Source organism: Coptis chinensis, chromosome 1, assembly GCF_015680905.1.
Source record: "Coptis chinensis isolate HL-2020 chromosome 1, ASM1568090v1, whole genome shotgun sequence".
NCBI classification, from domain to species: Eukaryota; Viridiplantae; Streptophyta; class Magnoliopsida; order Ranunculales; family Ranunculaceae; genus Coptis; species Coptis chinensis.
The window spans coordinates 29,996,200-30,021,350 of record NC_141456.1 but is presented as its reverse complement, the minus strand read 5'-3'; the positions used below and the strand labels follow the sequence as shown (position 1 = coordinate 30,021,350).

The 25,151-nt window shown below is 36.7% G+C and overlaps 3 protein-coding genes across 3 annotated transcripts in view; all 3 read left to right on the top strand.

The window, feature by feature from the left end:
- The window catches only part of ATM (Serine/Threonine-kinase ATM-like protein), a 73,427-nt gene extending 57,712 nt beyond the window's left edge, over nucleotides 1-15,715 (top strand). Inside the window, exons 53-80 of the mRNA XM_086570884.1 lie at nucleotides 77-143; nucleotides 254-328; nucleotides 1,565-1,687; nucleotides 1,913-2,077; nucleotides 2,167-2,271; nucleotides 2,732-2,883; nucleotides 2,992-3,193; nucleotides 3,273-3,320; nucleotides 3,493-3,576; nucleotides 4,243-4,326; nucleotides 4,607-4,687; nucleotides 4,775-4,864; nucleotides 4,940-5,002; nucleotides 5,706-5,846; nucleotides 5,957-6,013; nucleotides 6,157-6,216; nucleotides 6,544-6,638; nucleotides 7,032-7,140; nucleotides 7,363-7,452; nucleotides 10,044-10,123; nucleotides 10,205-10,283; nucleotides 10,724-10,770; nucleotides 10,848-10,947; nucleotides 11,692-11,823; nucleotides 11,940-12,074; nucleotides 12,162-12,227; nucleotides 13,912-14,055; nucleotides 15,346-15,715. Coding sequence (XP_086427010.1) covers nucleotides 77-143; nucleotides 254-328; nucleotides 1,565-1,687; nucleotides 1,913-2,077; nucleotides 2,167-2,271; nucleotides 2,732-2,883; nucleotides 2,992-3,193; nucleotides 3,273-3,320; nucleotides 3,493-3,576; nucleotides 4,243-4,326; nucleotides 4,607-4,687; nucleotides 4,775-4,864; nucleotides 4,940-5,002; nucleotides 5,706-5,846; nucleotides 5,957-6,013; nucleotides 6,157-6,216; nucleotides 6,544-6,638; nucleotides 7,032-7,140; nucleotides 7,363-7,452; nucleotides 10,044-10,123; nucleotides 10,205-10,283; nucleotides 10,724-10,770; nucleotides 10,848-10,947; nucleotides 11,692-11,823; nucleotides 11,940-12,074; nucleotides 12,162-12,227; nucleotides 13,912-14,055; nucleotides 15,346-15,423 — 2,752 coding nt within the window. The 3' untranslated portion in view covers nucleotides 15,424-15,715. The remainder of the gene's footprint in view (nucleotides 1-76; nucleotides 144-253; nucleotides 329-1,564; nucleotides 1,688-1,912; nucleotides 2,078-2,166; nucleotides 2,272-2,731; nucleotides 2,884-2,991; nucleotides 3,194-3,272; nucleotides 3,321-3,492; nucleotides 3,577-4,242; nucleotides 4,327-4,606; nucleotides 4,688-4,774; nucleotides 4,865-4,939; nucleotides 5,003-5,705; nucleotides 5,847-5,956; nucleotides 6,014-6,156; nucleotides 6,217-6,543; nucleotides 6,639-7,031; nucleotides 7,141-7,362; nucleotides 7,453-10,043; nucleotides 10,124-10,204; nucleotides 10,284-10,723; nucleotides 10,771-10,847; nucleotides 10,948-11,691; nucleotides 11,824-11,939; nucleotides 12,075-12,161; nucleotides 12,228-13,911; nucleotides 14,056-15,345) is intronic.
- Nucleotides 15,716-21,500: 5,785 nt separating this feature from the next.
- On the top strand, nucleotides 21,501-22,283 carry LOC147523385 (protein FAR1-RELATED SEQUENCE 5-like). The gene has a single exon (XM_086570872.1). It carries the CDS (start codon nucleotides 21,501-21,503, stop codon nucleotides 22,281-22,283), a length of 783 nt encoding a protein of 260 aa, XP_086426998.1.
- Nucleotides 22,284-22,286: 3 nt separating this feature from the next.
- Nucleotides 22,287-23,886, top strand: LOC147523384 (protein FAR1-RELATED SEQUENCE 2-like). The gene is made up of 4 exons (XM_086570863.1): nucleotides 22,287-22,472; nucleotides 22,597-23,016; nucleotides 23,317-23,638; nucleotides 23,780-23,886. The coding sequence occupies exons 1-4, from the start codon at nucleotides 22,287-22,289 to the stop codon at nucleotides 23,884-23,886; spliced, it is 1,035 nt and encodes a 344-aa protein (XP_086426989.1).
- Nucleotides 23,887-25,151: the final 1,265 nt, after the last annotated feature.

Sequence of the window (25,151 nt, the reverse complement as noted above, 5' to 3'; positions counted from 1 at the left end):
ATTTTGGATCACTCTACCAAAATACCAACTTTTTTGTTATCCTCACTAATCTCTCACTTGTCATCTCGGATATCAGTTGCTTGAGGGCATTACAAGAGGGGGATTCAAACGATTTTCACATGAAGCTTACAGATTCAAAGCAGGTTGATGATAGTGGCCTCCTTACTGCTGTTTTGACTTCAAGGCCTTTTTTCCTTGATGAGAACTATACAGTTTTTATGGATTTGCCTGTTAAAATGCCTCCTTTATGTAGGAACTTGTCTTCTCAATCCATCATGCAAGCAAGGAGAGTACTGAATACATTTATTCTTCAATAATTAAACTTCAGGTACTTTGTTTTAAAAGTATGTTAATTTCACCTCAAGTACAATATATTCTCTTAAACTTTGGAGCATCCAACTCAAACCCCTTGGTGATGAGTGGAGTGGCCTAGGAACTTTTCTATTACACAGCAAGGCTGGGAACATCCCATGTGGGGCTAAGCTAAACATTTCAACACATCTTCTCACATGTGGCGTTACTTGAGCCTAACACGTGGACAACATACTTGGGTAGCGTGGAGTAAACGACCCCCTTGGGCCAAACATAATAGCCTACTCTGATACCATCTTAAACTTTGGAACATCCAACTCAAAACCAATTGGTCATGAGTGGAGAGACCCATAAACTGTTATACTATACTGCAAGGCTTTAAACATCCCATGTGGGACCTGTGTTGCATGGGTACGCCTATTATTCCGGCGTGTCCCGTGTCGTGTCGTACCGACACCGACACCGACACCGACACGACACAGATTCGCATTTGAATCTATTTTCAGTTTCAAAAGAAAAAAAAAAATTAAGAAAGAAGGAAGAAAGAGAGAAATAGAATAGACTGACCTGAATTCCTGAGTGGTGGTGGATTGATGTGGACTAACCATCTTCTTCTATGGCCGGCGGCTGCAACCCAAATCTAAGATCTAGGGTTTGTTTGTTTTAATAAGGGATGTGGGCTTGGGCTATTTTGTTTCTTTTTTCCATAGATACTTAGATAAGATTAATTGGGGTTTTAATAAACAATGTGGACTTGGGCTTTTTTGGAATGGTTATATTCAATATCTAAAGTTAACAAAAACTGTTTTAAATGGCTAATGGGCTTTATCAAAATCTATATATATATTTTCTATTTAAAATAATTTATATTTTAATAAAATATAATATTAAATTAAAATATTAGCCGTGTCCCCATGTCTTGATTTTTAGACCTCGCCGTGTCCAAACCGCCGTACCCGTGTCTAAACCCGACACTCGTACCCGTACCCGTACCCGTACCCATGCAACACAGTGTGGGACTATACTAAACATATAGTCTGTCTACCTATAGTAGGGAGGCCATTTTTCACATAATAATGCACCCCTGTATAGATCTAGTTATTTTTTTCTTTCATCTTTTTTTCTTTTCTTGTGTTTTCAGTTACTATTTCACACTCCTTGTACACCTTTTATACTATTAATACAACTTAGCTCACTTAGCCAAACAATACTAAACAACTCAATGCATTCCATTCAATCATTTCATGTGCAGATTCTAGATCAACTTGGAATTGCTTGGGGTTTACGTTGGAAGTCATCTCCATATGCAAAAACAAGATCCCTTTTTGAGAAGAGAAAGATGTATTCTGAACCTATAATTCCTACCTCAGATCAGGTATTTCTCTCAAGTTTTCCCATTTTCTGTGGATCAGGAGATTGAAGGCAAGTGCGAGAAGGGAGTCCTTCACATATAGGACTTGATTGTTTTTAGCAGATATTGTTTTCTATGTGAAGCAAATTTCTTGTCGGTTTAGTACTGAAACTTATTATTTGTACTCTTACCTCATTTTCTTCTCTATAATGTTCTCCCTTTAAAAGTTAATATTGACTTATGACTCAGATGGAGACGCTTAACACAGATTGGAGCTTCATTTTGATGCAAACACAGCTACATATGAATTTGTTGGAACCTTTCATAGCGTTCAGGAGAGTTCTGCTTCAAATCTTGAGTTGCAAAGACTGCATCCTACAAAATCTTTTGGAATCCTCTTCCACTCTTCGCAAGGTTATCATTGCCTTGATAAATTGGACATTTAGTAATATGGATAGTTAAAAATCTATCTTTTTTATAATTAGTTAATGGGTGATGTGCAGGGTTCCAGGTTTTCTTTATCTGCTGCAGCTCTGCATGAGTTTAAGTTCCTCAATGCTGGAGCAGAAAGACAACTCCCAACACCATATATATGTTGCCTTGGAAGGGTATAGTCCTCCGTAAACCTTTCTTCTTTGTCGCTAGCCTCTAGTTCATCTAGGTTTACAAGAATTGATGAATGCATATGATAGCTATGGCTGTGGATAGCTTTCTCTTGATCCAAAATGATTTTAGTACTTTTATTAAATGATTACCTGCTTTTCTATTCTATTGTACAAGTCTACTGTATGACTCGTGACAATGATGAGTATAATTTCATCCTTCACTCCGTTGAGTTCTACGACCGTATCTTGTCATCTTTACAACAATCTATACCGCTCGACTCTTGTTTCCTAGTGATTTGTAATCGTTGTTACTTTTATAATCTGTTACTACTGGTAACTTTCTTATCTTGGGAAATTCATCATATCCTGAGTCTAAAGATACTGACACGCACATTATTTTCATCGTTATTGAGTTGCCATTTCGGTTTATTGTCAAAGCATTACAACCATTTTGTATGTACAGATTGAAGAAGCTAAGCTTCTGCGTGCCCAAGGTCAGCATGAGATGGCTATTAATCTAGCTAGACATATATTGCACCATTACCAGTTGAATGGAGAGGCTTCTAATGTACATCGCTTGGTTGGGAAGTGGTTGGCTGAAACACGATCCAGCAAGTAAAGTTATTAAACTATTTGCTGTCATGTTTGTTTCGGTCTTTAAATTTTCCTTGCGATACTGATTTCTTTCTCATTCTTAAACTATCACTTGCAATGATTGTGCAGCTCAAGAACTATTTTGGAACAATACTTGAAACATGCTGTGGATCTTGCCAAGCTTAACAAAAGTGCAAACAAGAAAGGCATAGCGAGAGAGTGCCAAACACATTTCCATCTTGCACACTATGCTGACGCCTTATTTAGAAGCTATGAAGAGAGGCTTAACTCTAACGAATGGCAAGCAGCAATGCGACTGAGGAAACACAAGGTATCCATTTGGAAGAGGAAAATAATTGAATTATGGTATTCATTTCATTCTGGTTCAATTTAGTTACAAACTTGTGCAGACAAAAGAGTTGGAGACACTAATTAAGCGTCTCAAAACTTCAAGCAAGGCAAGTACCTCTTTGTCTCCATTCACATGCATTTAATACTTGGGGAAAAAAAATGATTTGAGTTTGCCTGTATTTATTTATTTATCTGTGATTGAGTTTACCTGTATTTTAGTAATGATCTGAGGTTGAGGTTGCTTCGGTTCTCATTGTAAATGTTCTGTTGTGTTTGCAGGGAGAGAAAACAGATTATTCAATGAAAATACAAGAACTGCAGAAGCAACTTTCCATGGACAGGGACGAGGCAGAAAGATTACAGGTTTTTTTTCTTCCTAGTTATCAATTCTCAAGTGGATTCTACTTGAGCTTGTTTTAGGCAATGAGTAGTGAGCACTAAAGTAACACATTGCTTCCAAAGGATACACACTTTGAGTTTGTAAGGTATCTTTAAATAAAAAGGTATTCAGTATGTAAGATGAGCTTATTATGGTAGGTTGACATTCGATATTGACATAACATTTTGTCATACGTAATCCAAAAGTGGACTTGCACATTGAACTAAGAGCTGAATTCTTATGGAGATGATCATTCCACCGTGGTGATCATCCCCACCCAAAATCAGTTGATTTAAAATGTCTAGCCTCATCAAAAGAACATTAAAATTGTGGACTGTTAAAACACTTCCAGACTTGAACACAACTTTTTACAGGGTCAGACATGTTCTAATGAGCTGACTTTTTGTGAAGATGATCTCCATGGTGTGGAGATCATATCCTGAAAAAATCTGCCCTTGGTTTATTTTGAAGGTAGGTATGTCAAAATTGTATGTCAACCTAGCCTGCCAAGAGTGGACAAAAGTGGCCTTGCACCCTGTGTAGGTTTGTTCACTGACATACCTAACCAAAAAGTGGACATGCACATTACGTTTGTGTGGTGTTTAACTATTGCACAGTGAATTAATGTATTGAATATGTTTACTCCTCAGGATGACAGGGACAATTTCCTCGGCGTAGCATTGGAGGGATATCAACGTTGTTTGGTCATCGGAGACAAGTATGATGTTAGAGTGGTATGCTCTTACTTATAATATCTTCTGTTCAAGTTATAAACTGATGTTGCCTCTGAATAAGGCAGGGAATGGATTTTGTAAAATATCATATCGTGTAGGAACAGTAATATAATTTACTGTGCTACAGAAAGTTTTCTATTTATGATATTTTTATCTGTATGTAATGGTATTTGAAATCTGGAAGATTATAGGATTAAAGGGTATTGCTTTGTGTGTTGAGATTATTATGTCAATTTGTAATGAGTATGGTCACATATTAAACTGATCTGTGTGCTTCCAGGTTTTCCGGATTGTTTCCCTCTGGTTCAGTCTCTCTTCCAGACAGAATGTAATAAATGGCATGCTTAGCACAGTAAAGGAAGTATGCAACTTGATTTCTTTACTATTTTTCTTGTGTGTAAATAATGTTTGTAGCTCTAGTTTATATACTAGCAAACTATATTTGCAGGTTCAGTCTTACAAGTTCATTCCACTGGTCTACCAAATTGCTTCAAGAATGGGGAGCTTAAAAGATGGTCAAGGGGCACATAGTTTCCAAGTACAACTCTGAAGATTCATCTCATTTTAAAACAGTAAATTTTTTTCTTATCATGACAGAAACCTCTTTATGCAGTATGCTTTGATCTCACTTCTGAAGAAAATGGCTGTGGACCATCCATATCATACTATTTTTCAGGTATTTATATATGATATGTTTGGTTATTTAAATTTTAAATCAACACCTCAAAAAGTAGCTTGAATCTGTGTTTGACGGACCAAAACCCAGAAGTGCAGACCCAAGTACCACCTCATACAGACAGGGACTACCTTGACACCTTTAGACATAAACAAAAGAGGAAGCAAGTACATGAATGCGAAATATGCAAATAAAATCAGCAAAAAGGAGCCTAGAAAATGCCTATCTACCCTGCCCATCCATGAATAACCTTTAGTCTTTCTCCAGTCTCCACATCATAACCATCATCTTCCTCCCCTTCCACCTCCTCTTCTGCACACTAGACTTTTTCTTTTTAGGTTTCTATTTATTTGAAATGTGACTCTGTTGTGTGACACGTTGACATGTGCTAAAAGCACGTAAATAGGTGTCGAAGGCATGTCAAGATATTTCAAGATGCTGGCACTACAAGTAAAATTGGTAGAGTGACACTGGCAACTACAATCTCTACTGTACATATATGATATATTAAAATTGCTCCGGGTATCAGAACCCTCCTAAATAACATACTCTAATGGTGCCTGCAGTGCTTCTTATTGATTTTATCCATGCAAAGAAACTTTGGTACTGTGTTTCTAGATGCCATGTTCTTTTTATGTATGTATTGTATGCACACAAGTGTCTTACTACTAAGTATCGTTTGTCTGCACCTTTTCTGCATTAGCTTCTGGCTCTAGCAAATGGTGATCGTGTTAAGGACAAGCAACGCAGTAGGAACTCTTTTGTGGTGGACATGGATAAGAAGCTTGCAGCAGAAAATCTCCTAAACGAGCTATCTTCAAACCATGGAGCCTTAATAAGACAGGCATGACCATCCGAAAGATTCATTTTTGTTTGTTCTTTCTTTTTAGGGTTGAGGGGGAGGGGGCGCTCAGTTATATTTTATGTTCTTAACCTGTAGTTTGTAATATACAGACAAAGCAAATGGTCGATATCTACATAAAACTTGCAGAGTTAGAAACAAGAAGAGAGGTCAGTCATTTGTTACTAAGTTTGGGTTTCTTGCCATAAATTTCTGTCTAGATACTTATTACTGATTGATTAATCTCAACAAGCAAGGAGAATCTGTTGTTTACTTTGTTAGTACCAGGGGTTTGACGTAATTGTTTATGCAGGATACGAACAAAAAGATGCCTCTTCCAAGAGAAATTCGTAATCTTCGTCAGCTTGAACTTGTAAGTACAACATCATACATTTATCTTATAAAAACTTGTATTATTGTGTACCCCAGAAAGTTTATACTACTTTGTATAAACCCCCATAGTTGCAGACCTTGGATTCACATTTAAGTAGGCCAAAAGAGACTATTTTTTTTTTTCAAAAAAATATAAAATGAAAAAAGTGACTGGTAGAATTCTCACTCTTGGAATTATGAATAGAAAAATAGACTATGTGAATTTTCCCTTCATATTGGTTATCAAGAAGATTGTATGATAATAGAAAAAGCAAGAGGGTGGGGCAGTGTAAGCACTATCTTTGACTCTTTTAATATGACTTTTCAGGTACCAGTAGTAACAGCTACGTTCCCAGTTGACCGTAGTTGTCAGTATTGTGAAGGATCTTTCCCGCATTTCAAGGGATTTGGAGATTCTATAATGTACGTGTATATTCTTATTGCTATCGACAGTTTTTTACCTTTTTTTCCCCTTGTGTCCCCTTGTCAATATCTCAGTGCTTTGTTAGCTGGAAAATTCATGCATAAAGCTTTAAAAACTATAGCTTCATGTTGGTTTGGTTTTTGAGTCTATTGTCTCTTCGGGGCAGTAAAACTAATGCAAGATCTGTTCACTTTTCTCACATGTCTTCCTATCTGTCCCCTGCTTAATCATAGTCTTAATTTTATTGATCATCTTCTGTTGTACGCAAGTATTGATTTTTGACTTTTTTCGTACGGTTTACAAAATTTCAAGGAGTTTTCAGTGAACTAAGTAGTTCCTGTCTAAATATTATTTACTGCAAATGTTTTAATTGTTATTTCTGGGACATGTAGGGTGATGAATGGAATTAATGCTCCAAAGGTGGTCGAGTGCTTTGGCTCAGATGGTCACAAGTATCGCCAGCTAGCAAAATCTGGAAATGATGACTTACGACAAGATGCGGTATGATGGCATACTCTCTATTATAGTATTATGTTATCTTTATGTTCCTTTCTCTACTTCAAGCAACAAGTTGTGAGTTTGACAGTGGGTTGTTAAAGTCCATTGCAATTGTAAAACTCTTGTAAATTTATTATGGGTTCTAAGTGATTTATTTAAATAATTTTATCTATAAGGAAGAGTACTTTGTACTTTCATTTTTCTTATGAATGACTTTTTGTGCAGGTTATGGAACAATTCTTCAGTCTGGTAAACACATTCTTACAGAATCACCGTGACACGTGGAGGAGGAGGTTAGGAATACGTACATACAAGGTATCTACAATTCTCAAAGTTTTCTTGGCTTGTTATTTTGGAAAATTACTATCTACTACAAATTTAGAGACTCTTTCGTAAGTAAGGCTAGTCATTTTGGCTAGAACTTTTTTCGATGCGTTCTGCCTTAGAAGACTAAGATCATGCCACACCTTAGAATGTTTAATACCATTTTCCGTCATTTCACTTTAATAACTTACTCAAAGACATCTTTTCAATATCGATCTTGTTTTATTCGATTTATTTATTTTACAAAATTGTTCACTTGTTCCTTTCTTCAAAAACCACTCTTCCTGAAATTTACATCTTTTATTTTCACCAAATTTCCATATTTAGATTTTAATATTATCAGATTTACGGATGAGAATAGTGGGAGTGTCCCATCAACTCGAAAGTGAAGAGATTTATTGAATGTGTCAAATGCCTCAAATTGGTGGATTTACTTTCTGTTGGAGTAGAAGGGAGTTTTTACGTCGTCTAAACAGGAGGTCGCCTTGTTAGACTGGACCAATACTATGGATTGCATGGTTTGGAAGAGATGATCGAATCTAATCCAAACAGGTGACATAGCATCTATGTTCGATATTGGACCGCTTACCTTGGAGTGTAAGTAGTGCTCTAGGCCTCAACTTTTGATGTTATCCCAGGTAAAAATTTGGGAGGGTTTGAAGAACCCATGCAAGGTTCAAAAGCTTTTAGAGCTCTTTCTGGCTTTGAGTGGTTTGGGTGCCAAGACCCCATTGGTAAACCATTTTAAGAGGTTGAGTTTACTTAGACTGATTGCATGACAATTATTATGAGGACTTCAAGTTATATGGTTATTTGGATGGAAGAGTTGATACATCTCAAATGGGTGTAGGTTTTGGTTCGTATCAAAACTCAAAAGTTGATAGTTAGCCTTTGGTTTTATGTCCTTCAGGCCTGTGAGTCTAACAGTGTAGCCTAATGGTTAGATTAGATCATGAAGATTTTCTCTGGGGTGATTTGGAGGTGGAGTGTGATTACAGCCTTGGTGGACAGAATAGGATGTGCACCTCCAGAGAGAAACTTCTATCCTTAGCGCTTAGGACCAAACTGATGTAAATAGTAGATGCTATTTATAGTAAATCACGGAGTTACTATTTACTGTATTTGCGATTTTTAGTAAATTCTGGTTTAATCATATTTTTAATATTTATTTTCTTTGGTAGTCCAATAAGTTTTAGGAGGTTCTTTTATATAGTAATCCACTAATCCATATTGATGTACGAATTCTTGTTAGTTGCCAATTTGTGTTAGTTTCCTTTTTGGTTTTGGAAACTTAGTGTTTTGTGAGTTGAATAACTTGTGTTTAAGGGTTGAATCCCGCGGGTTAAATCCCGTTTATCCCCTATTGATGATTCGAGGGTTGATTTATTTCAATTAGTTTTGTTCAATTATGTTTGTTTAGTGTTCTTCTTTGAATTTATGTTTAGTCTTTTGTTAATTTCAATTGGTGTTCATCTTACTTTCACCTTCCGTGAGTAAGTTTCATCACAAACTCTCTCCTAAGCGTCTCCCAACCAAAAAAACATCTCATTTAACCAGGTATTTAACTATAGTCAAATGTAATAAATTAAGGTTTGTGAATTTTTAGACCTACACCTTCATTTATAACCCGGAATAGGCTTGCCCCTCTGATTTCAGGAAACTTGACAGGTCCCCCCTCCCCAAAACACACAAAAAGAAAAAAACGAAACGAAAAAAAGAAAAAAATTGCTAATGGGCCATCCAAGTCAACTTGCCTTGACAGTCATCTTTGTGGTCAAGGTAGATAAAATGTCTTGAATACCCTCTGCGATTTGAAATTACCTTGTTGCCCTCTTGACTTTGCATGACTACAACTCAAATTTGATACCATAAAGCCACATTTCCTTATTTCATTAATCTCATCCAACGGCCAACAACTCCTCTTACTAAATGATGACCACTACTCCTTTCTTGAAATTACCACTCTACCCTCCATCTTATTCCTACTTGATTCAAAACAGTAATGACGCATGTCCCAATCTAATGGATTTCATCCAACTTCCTCCAGTGATGTCCCATATAACTCTTAACACCATTTTTCAGCACTATCTTACTCTGGTTGTCAACTATTCGAAGTGCTTTTCTTGCCTATTCTTGATGAACCAGCATCTTTATATAGATGTAGGAGAATGTTTTGGGAAGCAAGAAACAGAGTTTGTTGCAATAGAAAGCATCATATTTTGTTTCTAATAGCTTTATTTGTGGGGTCTGGATATTCTCTTTCTTAATGTTTATGAAATAATACTTGGGTGCATTTTCAACTATATTCACACTTTGATTATGGATTTTATTGGAATGTTTTCGCACGATAAATTATGTCTTCTGTTGCTTGACATTCTTGTCTCACTTACTCAACAATTCCTTTTAATTTTTATGCATGTGCTTCTATAAATTGGAGAATGTTTTGCTTAGAAAAGGATGATTGTTGGCTGACACTATTCTTGTGTACATACCAGTCAGCACTTTTCTTGTCCATTTTATTTATGGTTTGATCATATCTTGTGTTGTTCGGTCTGGCCAATTGTGTAAAATTTGCTGAACAGGTGGTTCCTTTTACACCCAGTGCCGGTGTACTTGAGTGGGTTGATGGCACTGTTCCACTCGGTGAATATCTTTTAGGAAGGTTAGTCTGTTTTCAAAAGGTTTAATTTGTACTGTGCAAGTGATGCTTTGCATTAGTCATGTTGATTCTTGACTGTTTCAGCTTGAGGAATGGAGGTGCCCATGGAAGGTACGGAGTAGGAGATTGGTCATTTCTCAAATGCAGGGAGGAAATGGCAAATGTATGCTTTATATATAGCTTGTACCATATCTTGTGTGGAATATAAATTTATAACGTAATGTATTCTTCACAAATCTTTCCAAAAATTAGTGGTCATTCAAGTCAGTTTTCGTCAAAAATATTTATTTAGATTTTCTTTTGGCATTAAGTCTTTTTCCATTGGTATGCTCTGAATTCTTTTTGGTGTATGATCTACTTGGCTGTTCAATGTGCAACTCCGCATACAAAGGGCCGTAAGACAGTTTTTTAGGAAATTTTTTTAAGGACTCCTCAAGCCCATAACTTATATTATATTGTAGTGGCATGCATTGGATGTTGTTTATCAAAGTGGCATGCATTGGAAGTGTATGTCAGTATGGGAATGAAGAAACAAGAAATACTTTAAGAAGCTTTCTTGTCACTCTTCATCGTTAAACTGATTCACGTATCTAATCTATGTAGGCAAAGGACAAGTGTAAGGCATTTCAGAAAGTCTGCGAGAACTTCAGGTTCATCTTTTTGCCTATTTGGGAAAAAGGAAAGATCTTCATTGGATCTGATCTGCTAATCTTGTCAACTCTCACAGGCCTGTCATGCACTACTTTTTCTTAGAAAGATTCTTGCAACCAGCTAATTGGTTTGAGAGGAGGCTATGTTATGCACGAAGTGTAGCAGCTAGCTCTATGGTGGGTATATTCTTCTGTTCTGTGACATCTCCTGTACCCTTTTTTTTCTGAATCATCTAATGCTTTTCCTTTCCTATTTTGATAACTATTTTAGTTAAAAATGTGTAGTAAGAGAATACTAATAGGTGTGTACGCTTTTCTCTCATGCTTTTTTTCAAAAAAAAAAAAGGCAAGTAATCTAGTTATAAAAAAGTATTTTTTGAAAAAGAAATATGGATGACTCAATTGTTAAAGACTTGGAGGCCTATGTTATTGTTTAATCCACATAAGGTATCATTGAAACATGATATTTTGAGATTTATCCGGTGATAATATTGATTAGAATGTGTCTTGTCACATGGAATTAGGGTCTATGTGTAAGACATGTTAAGTGTTATTTCTAACTTGTATATGTGTCTATGGTGTGTTAATGTGTGCTCACATACTGTAAAGTTCAAGGGTGAGTGCTGAAAGCACTGGTGGTTGCTTGTGTGTGTGTGGGTCTGTAGGTCTTTTGTCATTTGACTATGCAGTATGCACACACAAAAGTGTGACATGATTGCAAAGATGAAAGACTTATATTGTAGGTACATTGCATCATCTACAGAAATTATTGAATGTGACAATCATTTAGGCTCCTTGACTTCAGTATACCGTTTATCTTAATCCTTACCTAGTAATGAAATTTGAACTCTGAGACTTGGTGAGTTTAAGAACACTAAAACAAGTTCTGAGATTTGAAATCACAGCTTATTTTGAATGCAGGTGGGTTACATTGTTGGACTAGGTGACCGACATTCCATGAATATTCTAATTGATCAAGTCACTGCCGAAGTAGTACATATAGATCTTGGTGTTGCCTTTGAACAGGGTTTGATGCTCAAAACACCTGAGCGGGTTTGTGAATTATAAATTTAAAACTTTCCTTGTTTTCCCTTGAGATTGCGAATGGAATTTTGTAGATAAGGAAGGCCTCCTTTACTACTGAGGAATTTTGTTGACTATCTTGGCAGGTCCCATTTAGGCTGACAAGAGATATCATAGATGGTATGGGAGTCACTGGCGTGGAAGGTGTATTTAGAAGATGTTGTGAGGAAACTCTCTCTGTTATGAGGATGAATAAGGAAGCGCTGCTAACCATCATTGAAGTGAGATCAAGATTTCCTTCTGGAACAAACTGAAGCCCCTTTGTTAATTTTTTCTGACAACATATCTAAATCTAAACTGTTGTACAGGTTTTCATCCACGATCCACTCTATAAGTGGGCTCTCTCTCCTTTAAAAGCTTTGCAACTCCAGAAGGTATTGTCTTATTATAATGTCATGTGTGTGACTAGAAATGAACTGCAATTAATGTTACTAGCTGTTGATACCCAACTATCACATGGGACACATGAGACCAGTCAGCTGACATTCTAACTGGACATAATATTTGTGTGTGTGTTGGGGGGGGTGGGGGGGGAGGGGGGAACAAGCACCTACTGGTTCGGAGGGCCAAAAAATGCTAGCGCAGCTCTACAGCCTGTGACCACCAGTGTTATCAGACGTGGTCCAGACACTGAACCCGTGAAGGTACTGGGTTAGTGGTCCAACCAGTGGGTCATTGGTCACTGGTTGGACCGGCCAACTGGTTATAATATATATATATAGTTAGCTTTAATACAAGAAAGTCAGTGTAGCGTGGTGGGAACTATGCGTCCTGGTTATTTTTGAGACCTCAGTTCGAACCACCAGTCCACCACATGAGCATTACAAATAAATCCGTTGGAGTTTTAAAAATACAGTTCAAGTTTAGTAAAATTAAGATCGTATTCACAACACGAGAATTAGTATGGCATGCTGGTAAGCCCCGACCTTAGAATGTTATAATCTCCTTATCCTTCTTTCCCTAAAATCTTACTTCTGTTCCGCCTTAGTTCTATAGAGCATGGATACTTCATATGCTCTATAGAGCTGGTGTATTTTATTAGGGGGATGGATATTTGAGTGCCTTAGGGGCACTGGAGTTGAGGTGCCTTCGTATGCAGTTAAAGTCCCCTCTAGGCAAGGTACTTTTGAGTACTCAAGGGGGTCAACGATTTTGTCGTTGTTAACTTGGTAAGGCTGGGCTTGGCGCACATGACTATTGGTTTGACGTTTGTTAATTGTATGTTTTGTCCCAAAATTTAGGAAATAGTATCTAATTAAATAGAGAAAACAGTTTTTCTCATGTTTCTGGTTGTACGCAAATCCTTACTGTTAGTAATATAGGCTGTCAACATCTGTTCACGGTATGTTAATTGCAGCGCCAATCACAGCCTAAACTATTGTTAATAGTCCAGGAAAAGCTATTATTGTTTGTATTTATTCTATCAGATTGCATGTCCCCTCTTTCCATGTTCTCTCCCTCGTTCAATCGAAAGTGACTTCTTCATCCTTTTTCTTTTATTTTTGTCATTATTGTTATCACTAGCAGAGTAGTTGTTGGAGTAGTAGGAGAACTATATTGCTTGTTTGTCACATTTTGGTTTTTGAGCGTGTTTTATTTGGTGCTGGCTTCAGGGAATATAGGCTTATGGATGAGGTTCCCATTGCACTTTAACTACCTTGGTCAAGCATATCTCCAAACCAAAAGTTTGAATCCATGTTCTTTTGTCCTGGAGCTTAGTTTCTTGACACAAACATTAGATCATACACCTCTCAGTTCCTTATATTTTGTGATGCATGAATGAGAAGTAACCCAATACGATCACACAAGGACTTCGGGAAAAGCATATATCACATCAATAATGTATACCACATATTTATGACTTTTCTTGATTAGTTTCCAAACAAGGATGCCTATTTATGACTTTTCTTGAGTAATTTCCAAACAAGGATCACATCAATAATGTATACCACATGCCAAGTGTATTTACTGGTACTTCAGTGGGATATCTGAATCAAATGTGAGGTCTCAAGCAGGCTGAGCAACTTCTAATGGGAAACTTCGTGTTCTTTGTTACAGGAACCCAATGACGATTTTGTGAGCAGTTTGGAAGACTCACAAGATGTATACGAAGGGAACAAGGATGCTGCTCGTGCATTGATGCGTGTCAAACAAAAGTTAGATGGATATGAAGAGGGTGAAATGAGAAGTGTCCATGGCCAGGTAATTGTTACTCCTATATGGGAAAGGGAAACATTATTTTCATAAAACAAACGTGCTTCTTAAAAGGTGAAAGGACACTGAAATTATGACTATGTGATGTCAAATTGCCTTTAAGTTCTCTCGTACACAGTTACATCGCAGACTAAACAATGTTTCATCAGAGAACTTGCATTGAAAGACGATACTTTCACAAAACCACAACTTAGGGCATATGTGGAAAGCTAGCTAAGAGAAGTCTGTTGAGTTTTGCGAGCAGTTCCATTCTAGTACCAGGGATCTTGGGATTTATTGCAACTTCAGTTTGTCCAATGTCTAATGGTGTGGCAGTGTGCTCATCTCCAGTCCTCTAGTGAGAAACCCATCTAAGACGAGTACAACTTTCACTTCTGTGGTCTCTGTCGTAGTCATCATGTTTGCTTCATTTATGCGCCATTAAAGCTTCACTTGTGCTAAGAACCCATATCCTATATGCTAGGTGGTCAAGTTGAAGTTTTACTCTCCCGTGCTTCAAACTCAGTTCCTCCAGAAAACCTTGTAGCCAGATCATTTCCTTACAGGTCTCATATCCACATAGTTTGATTCTGTTGTAGACAATGCAACAATCGGTTTTGGATGCACGACCCAGCCCAATGCATTTGCTTAAGTTGTGAGGTTGGTATCTGCAAATGGAGCGCGGAAGAAACATCTAAATAGTTTGTATTCAAATTATCATTGGTTTTCTGATTAACTGATTATGGTATAAGAAATGAAAAATTAAAAAGGAATAACATTAGGGACAATGGTATTGGTTTTGCAGAAAACCCTTCCTTTTGGGTCAAAGAAACGAAACCGACGGGGTCTGTCATCCCATGCGGTTCACTAAATCGATCAAGATTCCGTTGGTAGTAGTAACCATTCTCACCTAAATCAATTCATCAAGTTCTTGTTTCATTGCCCAGGGTCTTGATTCAAACCAAGCAAGCTCTTCTGCAGATTGCATATGATTTTCTCCTTATCTTTCACCATGAAACCCTCTGGTTGCTACATGTATATCATTTACCTGCGTGTATTTCATTCTCTCCTTACAGTTACATCTAAATTCTAAATGCATTATGGAGTTCCATTCTATGTTGTTGATCAAATTGAAAACTTGGGTGCTTCATTCTTATGATATTGTTGTAAAACCAGTGTACTTATGTTATGATGCATACAGTAGAAATATGTAGTATGATTCTCTGTTTGACCTTATCTACAAATGTACAATCCATGTACTATAAGTTGTGATTTTGTTGACAGTTTTGTACATGACAGGTTCAACAGCTTATTCAAGATGCAATTGATCCAGATCGTTTGTGTCAGATGTTTCCTGGATGGGGATCTTGGTTGTGAGTAATGACTTTTGGACACTTCTTCACCGAAAAGTCAACAATGTACAGGCATTTTGTTTTCCTTTCCATAGGTGTGTATATGTGTGTAGGTGTATAGTTATCGGGTGTTAATCTGGCGGGAGTCTGTGTGTACTTCCCCAGCAGGGGTAGGGTAAGCGTGATTCTTGTAATTAATCTGTTAGGGGAACTGAGACTTGGAATTATTTTTGCATTGATTCTTGTGACATGTAATTTCTCTACTTTACTGGAAAAAGATAAGAAAGAAAAAAAAAAAATTGTCATTTTGGGATCCATTTTGCAATGAGTATGAGCCTTCGTTGAAAATGATAAAATCGTAAAGCTTGAGCAAAATTATTGTCAGTTTTCCTATCTTTTCTCAGAGATTGTTTTGTTGCATTAGCACACTAACGCCTCTACTAGTGGAAGTGCTGAGGTCTTTAGGCCTTTACATACGTCTCTTTGTAGTGAGGTATATAAGAAAACAAGTCATCCTTCTTTACTTAAATAACGGTCACTGTCAGTAACGACCGTAACAATTGTTAGGGTGCATTTGGGAACTAGAATTTCTCCCGTAATCCAATTTCAACAGATTTTCTATTCTAACATGTGTTTGGAACCCTAAAAGTGTTTAGAGTCTAGAATTCTAAATTCTAACATGATATGGACGAAATCATGTCAAATAGGATTAATAATGGTAGTTGATGGGTTGAAACGGTTTTAACTCATTCTTCTACTATTTAGATGTCACATGCAACTTTAGTTTCTAAGAGAGTAAGAGCATCTCTAATATAAACAAAAAAAAACACCAAATTTTTTAACCAAACCAAACACCAAACCGAAAAAACACCAACCAATTTCAGGAACATCAAATATTTGACATCAAATGATGCGGATAGCCCACGCGGTTTTCTCAAAACCGCGCCACTGAAGCCCATCTTAGAAATGCAAGCCCACGCGGTTTTCCAAAAACCGCGTGCTATAATCTTTTAACCCTCTAATCATGCGTGGTTCTCTTCATTTTTCATGTTCTATCTAATCCTAAACTTATCTCATTAAAAAAAAAAAAAAAAAACTACTTAAACTCTTGACGATTTTTCAATAGATCATTCATCTTCTTCTTCTTTTTCTTCATCGAGCTTGAGCTCTTCAAATGATAACACTGCAATTAAACATTATAAAAAATTAGTGGGTATTGCTCTACTTTTGGTCCAACATCGTTTGGGTTTATTGTGTCAGCAAGAAGTGAAGTCTTCTTATAAACCACATGGTGGTTCGAAGAAAGGAAGAAAATGCAAGAATCGTCAGTACGAGGTAACACTGGCTCGTGTAAATGCCAACTACTTCAACGCAAATTCTATATTTCGTGACCACGACTTTCAATGCTGATTTCGTATGAGTGAGTCATTGTTTACTCGTATTTTCAATCATCTTAACCATAATGTACTATATTTTCAACAAAAAGTTAATAATGAGGGTAAGTTTGGGATTCACCCAAAAATCAAAGTAATTGCTGGTATACGAATGCTTGTTTATGGGCATCTAGCTGATCTAGTAGATGACATGTTACATGTTTGCTAAACCAACTGTTCATGAATGCATGCGTTATTTCTGTGATGGAATTATTAGAATATTTGGAGGTGAATACTTGACCAAATGCGGCAGATATTCAGCGTTTGCTTGAAGAGTCTGAGGAACACGGATGGCCTGGAATGCTATGAAGCATTGATTGCATGCACTGGCAATGGAAGAATTGCCCATCCGCGTGGCAAGGGTCTCACACTGGCCATGTGCATAAACCAACAGTGATTTTGGAGGCGATTGCTTCTTGTGGCACGTGGATTTGGCATGCTTTTTTTGGAATGGTGAGTTCTCACAATGATCTTAATGTGCTTGACCGCTCACCAATATTTGATGATATAGTCAATGATGAAGCTATTCCTTGTAACTACACTGTGAATGTGCATTATTATGATATGGGCTATTACTTGGCTGACGGTATTTATCCTAATTATGCCACCTTGATTCAAACAATTGTTAAACGGTTAAACCGACTGTTGCACAAGACAAATATTTTGCAAAGAAGCAAGAAGCTGCTAGAAAAGACATAGAGCGGGCGTTTGGTATATTGAAGTCGTGCTGGGCTATTTTAGCGAATCCGTGCAGGTTATGGTATTTGGAGACCATGGCTACTGTTATGAGGGGTTGCATCATTTTACACAATATGATTGTGGAAGATGAACGCGAAACGGATATCCCGCAGTATATTCCTGAGTATAAAATGCCAAGTAGAGAAGGTGCATCTGAAGATTAACGCCACTTTGTTCTATCTTGTTGGGCATCTGGCGTCGAGAGGGTTCGTTCAAAAGTTGTTCATGATAGATTGAAGAATGACTTGGTCGAGCATTTGTGGAGTAGGCGTGGGCGGCGTGGTCAGCGTTGATTTCTATTTCTATTTGGACTTTGTGTACTTTTATTTATCGTTTCAATTTTTATGTATTTGTGTTCCAAGTTTATTTCTATGTATTTGGGGTTTTATGAAAGGATTTGTGTATATGAGAATTTTGAAAATACAAAGTAGACTCTGCCGAATTTTTTTAGAATGATAAAAAGTATCAACTTTAAATTAAGGTAACTCAAATTAAAAGAAAGTATTCAATTAAAGTACATTCTAATTAAAATCAAAATACAAACTCAAATTAAAGTATGTCATAAATTAAAAGACAAATTAAAATACTCAAATTAAAAGACATACAAACTCAAATTTAGACTATGTACTACTTTGATTACTACCAGTGATATTGCCAACTCGATTCTTCACTTTTTGTAAAATTTCTGCCTGTTTGAGTTGCCAAATTTCGCGCTCATCTTCTAGTAATCCTTCTAATTTCATTCCTAGTATTTTAGCATCATTTTCATATTCTCGAACTCGGAGCGCATCATCTTTCTTCAATTGAAGTTTTTCTTTTTGGATTTGGAGCTTCCAATCCATCGCATTTTTCTTCAATTGAAGTTTTTCGGATTCTATCTCATCTTTTTTCAATTGTCTTTGAGCTTTCAATTCATAGCCTTTTTTGGTGGTTTTAGAAAGTTCCACAAAAAAATCATCAAGTTTCTTAGCGGATTCCTCTACTTTAGAATCACTTTCTTCTTTCTCTTTTTGCCTTCTTTTCTTTTCTTCTTTCTTTCAATAGGCCTATCCTCAAGCCCATCAACTTGGTGTGGATCATAATCCATTGGTTGAGTTGTCGCAGTTGATATTGGAATTGATGAATTTCCTTCCCCACTGTTTGACTTCGACTTTTTGGTGGGTCGCAATTCATTTCTCAATTGTAGCCTCTTCCATTTGGGTGAGTCTTTCACCATTTTTTTTTTTTTTTTTTTTTTTTTTTTTTTTTTTTTGAACGGCAAGCAGGGTTTTTGAGAGGTCCCTTACCCCTATTTTATTGAAATAAACTTTCTTGGTTACATTCGTACATACTCTCTGCCCATGGCATCATCATATATTATCTTCTTTACATCTTCCGAAAAAGAACTAAGAGTAAACTCTATGTAGCTAACTGTAGGTATGGTGGAAGCTAATTTGTTTGCCTCCCTGAATACATGAATAATGGAAAAAACTTCTAGCTACATTACGCATCCCATATGCACTTATTGATTCCTCAACCTACCAATTAAGAAAAAACTAAATTAGAATTAAAAAATGTATTTGTGAATCAAAATAACAAATAAAAAGTAAATACTTACAATCATATTGTCATTATAGCCACTTGGAGGAGATGCTTGAATCTTAGAAAGAATAAGATGGAACTTGTTGATATTAGCTTGAATGAGAGTCCAACGGTGTTTCATGCCCGTCAAGTTGCGTTCGGTCACTCTTCCTAGATTTGCATGAAATGCATTTAGAATCCTATTCCAAAATTCGTTTGACTTTTGCTCATTTCCTACTACACCATCTTGACTAATTACTTATAGCCAACTATTGGTGAGAGCAATATCTTCTTCTTATATCCATGAATCCCCTCTAGATTTTGTTTTTGGTTATTCACTAATCATTGTGGTTTTAAGAGTAGAGAGTAGAGAGTAAAGAGTAGAGAAAAGAAGTGAGTGCAAAATCTATTGTGTGAGTGTTTCAATTTATAGTGAAAGAAAAATATAGCCATTTTTTTCCCGTTTTTTCATTGAGAGCACGCGGTGTTGGAAAAACCGCACGGTTTTCTCAAAATTGCACCATAGAAGCCCAAGCCCATGCAGTGCTAGAAAAACTGCTCGATTTTTTCAAAACCGCGAGAGAGATTTGATACAGCACCAAAGCTGGAACCAAATTTTGCCCAATTTGGTGTTTGGTTTGGTGTTTTCATCAACATGTGTCTCTCCTAAAGATGAAAAAACACCAAATTATTGGAAATTAGTGTTTGATGCTAGGAAAGTATCTCACCTAAAGATGCTCTAAGAGCAAGTCCCATGGGAATGGGAAGGCTATTTAGCACCCCTAAACGCCAAATAACCATTCTAATGGGGCTGCTAGAAAGGTTTTAAATTTGGTTGGTGTAATCTACCCAGTCAAATGAATAGTTATTAAAAATAAGTTCCGAGAGACGGACTGTTTCACGGTCACTACCGTCTGTCCACCAATTCCACAAATAGGGATTACGGCCCAAGGACAAAGCCCAACAATAGTTTTACAATAAGTACAATACCGAAATGAATTCCGGCTCAAAGACAAAACCGGGCTAACGTTAGTAATCTTCATTAATAATCTCGGTTTTAGGACAAACTGGGCTGACGTTATAATATATAAATTTGTATTTACATTTGGTAATGTTCATTTACACAGTTTTATTTACATATGTAAATTTAAATTTGCATATGAAAATATAAATTTATAAAATATTTTACATATGACAGTGTATATTTACACGTGGAAATTTAAATTTATACCGTATTTTTCGCAATTGGTAAAATTATATTTTCCGAAAAGCTAGGGTGCGCAGGGTTGTGAACCACACATTTTTAAATTTTTGACCGGGTGTTTAAGTTTTGAGGAAAAGGAACAGTGAACAACAAGTGAGGGTAAAAACGTCAATGCAACAAGTGAGGGTAAAAATGTAAATGCTCCCTCTTCTCTAAACAAAAAAGAGTTGTGCTTTAATGGCTGAAACCAAAAAGTCGGAAAACAGACAAAAAAGAGTTGTGCTTGAATCATTTGAGGTCGGATTAATAAGTTTGAGGTCAGATCATACCTCATTTCAATAAACCGAATTCACTTATCAAAAACAAAAATAGTATGATATATGAGGTCAGATGATATATCTAATGGCAAATAGACTACAATGTCATTTGTTGTTGGATACTTAATTATATGCTATATGTAGTAGTTTAATAGTAGTATGCTACATATAGTAATTTAATCTTAGTATGCTATATTTAGCAGTTTAATAGTGTTATGCTACATTTAGTAATTTAATATGTGTATGCTACATGCAGTAGTTTAATAGGAGTATGCTACAAGCAAAATGAATAGTTAAGGGTAAGAAAGTAACAACACATCTTCTCTCCCTCTAATATTTAGAATGGCGCGAACTAAACTTTTCCCTCTCACTAAAATCCGTTCAACTTGAGAACTCTTGCCTCTATTTCTCGTAGTGTACTTTGATATTCAACAATTATAAGTATGGGGTTAGTTGATTTCTTTTTTGGCTCCTCTTTTTCATGTCTAGGTAAAATTTCACAATTGAATGATGTATGATTTAATGTCAAATGAAGTTGACATTGAAATTTTCCAAAGTGGTATATGGTTTGAGCACCATAGTTATTTGGTTCTGACCATTATACTGTTCAAGCATTTATGTGTTTTTTTTTACTATTACCACTGTGATTACTTCGTAGAGTAAGAAAACGAGTGAATTTGCGCTAAAAGTGCACTTGTTTCATGTAGCAATCCGATGATGAATCACTTCTTTGATGACGAAGAAGATTGGCTTCAAAATTCATGTTTTGATAGTTTTACGTATGAGGATAGTGATTTTGTGGATGTCACATCTATGGGGGAGGGTGAAAATGTTGAAATTCATGAGAACGATGATAGAGACAAAGGATGGGTGTGAGGCTAGTAGAGTTTTCGAAGCAGACAAAGCAACATTCTATTCTATGCAGTTCAAGACGACTGAGGAGGCTTTCGCAATTTACGATCAGTATGCAAAGTTAGTCGGTTTTAGTGTTCGTAAAGATACTTATAGAATGCGTACATATGGTGTTTGTGTTAAGCGGAGATTTCTATGCTTAGCTGCTGGTGAACGAAATGTAAACAGGGTGACACCCAAAAAATGCGACATCGAATCCAGAGAGTCGAAGGCCATCAGTAGGTTTAAATGTAAAGCCCGCTTTGAAGTTGGTTATGATTTTGAATCAAATTTATGGGTTGTGAAGAATTTTATTGGGGAACACACACATCCACTTGTACCAGATCCGAGCTCGATGTTCTTAAGATCACATAGAAATGTAAGTGAAGAAGATTTGCAATTTTCTGTGAGCCTAGTTGATGTTGGTATTCGTAAATGCAAGGTGATGGATATTTTTGTATATAGGGCTGGAGGTTTCTCAAGTGTTGGTTTTTTGAAGAAAGACTTGTATAATCATATGAGGCTTGATAGGAGAAATCGATGTATTGATGGTGACGCCAATACACTGCTGGCTTTCATGGATAACAAGGTGAATGGAGATCCCTTATTTCATTACAATTATAACTTAAATGAGGATGGGCAGCTGGTTAGACTGTTTTGGGCAGATTTCACCTCACGTGCGGACTACAGTTGCTTTGGAGATATATTGTTGTTTGATTCAACATACAAGAGCAACCAGTAAATGATGCCGATTGTTGTGTTTGCTGGAGTGAACAACCATCGACAAATAGTAGTGTTTGGTTTTGCATTGTTGACGAGTAAGTGTGTGGAGTACTCTTATGAGTGGGTATTGAAATCTTTAGTTGGTGCGATGTATGGCAAACACCCTAAGTTAGTGATCATTGATGGTGACCCGACGATGCGCGAGGCTGTGAGATCTATTCTCCCAAATTCGAAACACCGCTTATGCTGTTGGCACATTATGAAAAATTGCCTAAAAAATATCCACATCCTTGGATTTTAAAAAGTATTTATGCATTATTATGTTTATGAAGTGGTCGTCTAATAAGTTTGAAGAAAGGTGGGAAACACTCGTGAAGAAATTCCAAGTCAGTAATAACAAATGGGTGAACATGATATACAAGAAAAAAGAGATGTGGGCAGAATCATATCTCCATGGTGAGTTCTTTGCCGGTTGCAGAAGCACCCAACGTTGTGAGAGTATAAACTCCGTAATCCGGCTTCATGTGAAAGTTGGAATGCAGTTGTTTGGAAAAATGGAAGTGGTAGTTGCAAATATCCGGCACCGAGAACACGAGGAAGAGGTGATGACGAAAGTAACCAAACCAGTCCTTCATACCCACTTGAACGATTATGCATATCAGGCTGCATCTATATATACGCGAGCTGCTTTTGATTGTTTTAAGAAGCAATTAAAGGATGAAGTGATGTACACTGTAGATGGTAAAAAAGATGTGAGTGACAATATTCGTGTGTATACTATGAGTCGCCATTTGAATAGGCAAAAAAAGTCGACTGTGAGATACAATGTTGTATTACAGGATGCTAGCTGTTCATGTGGGCTATTTGAGTCATCTGGATTTCCATGTAGACATATCATTTTAGTTTATAAACATGAGGACGTTGTTCATGCGGCCTCTGTTATACATTTCAGTGATCTTACAACCAAATGTAGGCAGATATGTTCGTGGGCCTCCCAAATAGCGGAAAGCACTGAAGCTTTCAAAGTTTTTTAAGCTTCTTTTTCTACAAAGAACCGAACTCCATCTGTTTCTGAAGGCAGTCGACATGCTCCTTTTAAGATGCCTAACAGTCCAACAGAAAATCCAATAATAGATGAAACTTCACCAGCTTATGAAGGCAGCCCACGTGTTTCTTTTGAGATGCCTTTTACTCCGCCTAAAACCACACATCGGCAATCGGTTAATGATCCCCCACATGTAAAATCCAAAGGCCGACCGCAAAATCCTAGTAGACTTCAAGGTCACAATGAGACGAATAAGAATACATGTGGCCATTGTGGTAAGATAGGTCACACAAAACCCATATGCCCACTCTTGCATCCGAAGGATGGAGGTAAGCTTTATTTACCTTTGTGATTTTTTCTTTGGTATGGTCCCAACTTTGTAATGTCTATATTTCCAATTGTATCTATTGATTAGTTTTTGATTCTACTTTATTTTGGCAACATTTTCGTTGTGTTTCACTATTTTATAGGTACAAGTATTAACCGCAACTATGTTGAACACACTGCTCGAGTTGCCGACCTATGTGAGGAAGATGACGAGTTGAACAGAGATACAGGGTGTAAGTTGAAAATTTGACGTTATAAAATTCATTTCCGTATAGACCTGTGGATAACAGTTGGCATTCATAAGAGTGTCCGTTTATCTTTTACCTACATCAAAATATATTACTACAAGGTGTGGGAAGTCATAATAACATGCATGCATGTACATCTCACTTTTAGTTTTAGAAAATTCCTTTTGGAGCACATGACATTTTATTTCTTTGGGTTATAAGTAAGTAAATGTTGTTTGTTTCATGGCCTTAGTGAGATTGGATAAAGGAACACCAGAATCTCGAAGGTACAAGTGTAGCAACTGCCAATCTACGGAGCACACAAAGCCTAGGTGTCCACATCCGCATAAACACAATGGTGAGCAAGGTACGACACATGTTTTGGTTTCACACTTGTTTAACTTAGATGGGGATGATATTATAGTATAAATTTAGATTGTATGGTTCACGCAACTCTTTTATTTTGATTTTCTGTTGAACTTACAGGAAGAAGTGGTGGTGATGTTCCTAATGGTGAAGTTATTGGTCATGTTCCTAGTGGTGATGTTCCAGGTTATGATATTGGGTACAACACTCCAGAAAAATTCAATGTTGAGAATTTTTGTAGTGATGATGGACGGGTGTTTTTCCGCATGACAGATATTTGATGAAAGGGAAAGAAATGTGCAATTGAACAATGTAGAGTAATTTTGTTGTTAGAAGCAGTTGTTCCTAAGCTTCTCAGAAGATTTAGCGATTGTTGTAATAGTTAGAGCAATTGTTACAACAGTATTTATTTTGGCTTCAGGAATCGGATAGATATTGTGATTTTGCAGTTCAGGAAGAAGTTCACTGATGTTGGAACTTGTCAGTCCATGAGTCTTTTGAAATGATAAAATGTCTTCATATCACACTTTATGTGATATAATTTGGAATATGATACTCTATATGACATATTTAAGTGTTAACTATTATGAAAGCGGTTCTCAGTATGATACTTTATGTGGCATATCTCAGTGTGTTAAAGTTGAGTTTGGGACTAAAGCCCACAATTCGAATGTCAAACCCCATTTAGCCTTGTTCTTTTCTCTTTCTTTCTTCTCTATCAACAGTAAAAACAGCAAACTCCAAACTTCTGAAAACAGTTAAATGGTAGAACCAAACTCCAAACTTCAAACAACCTAAAAGTACAGAGCTTGCAAATCCACTACAGAAGATAAAGAAGAAAACGACCAACAATAAAAAACCATCAAGGACGAAAGCAACACCTATGAAAGCAGTTGATACAACAAAGAAGAGAAAAAATGAG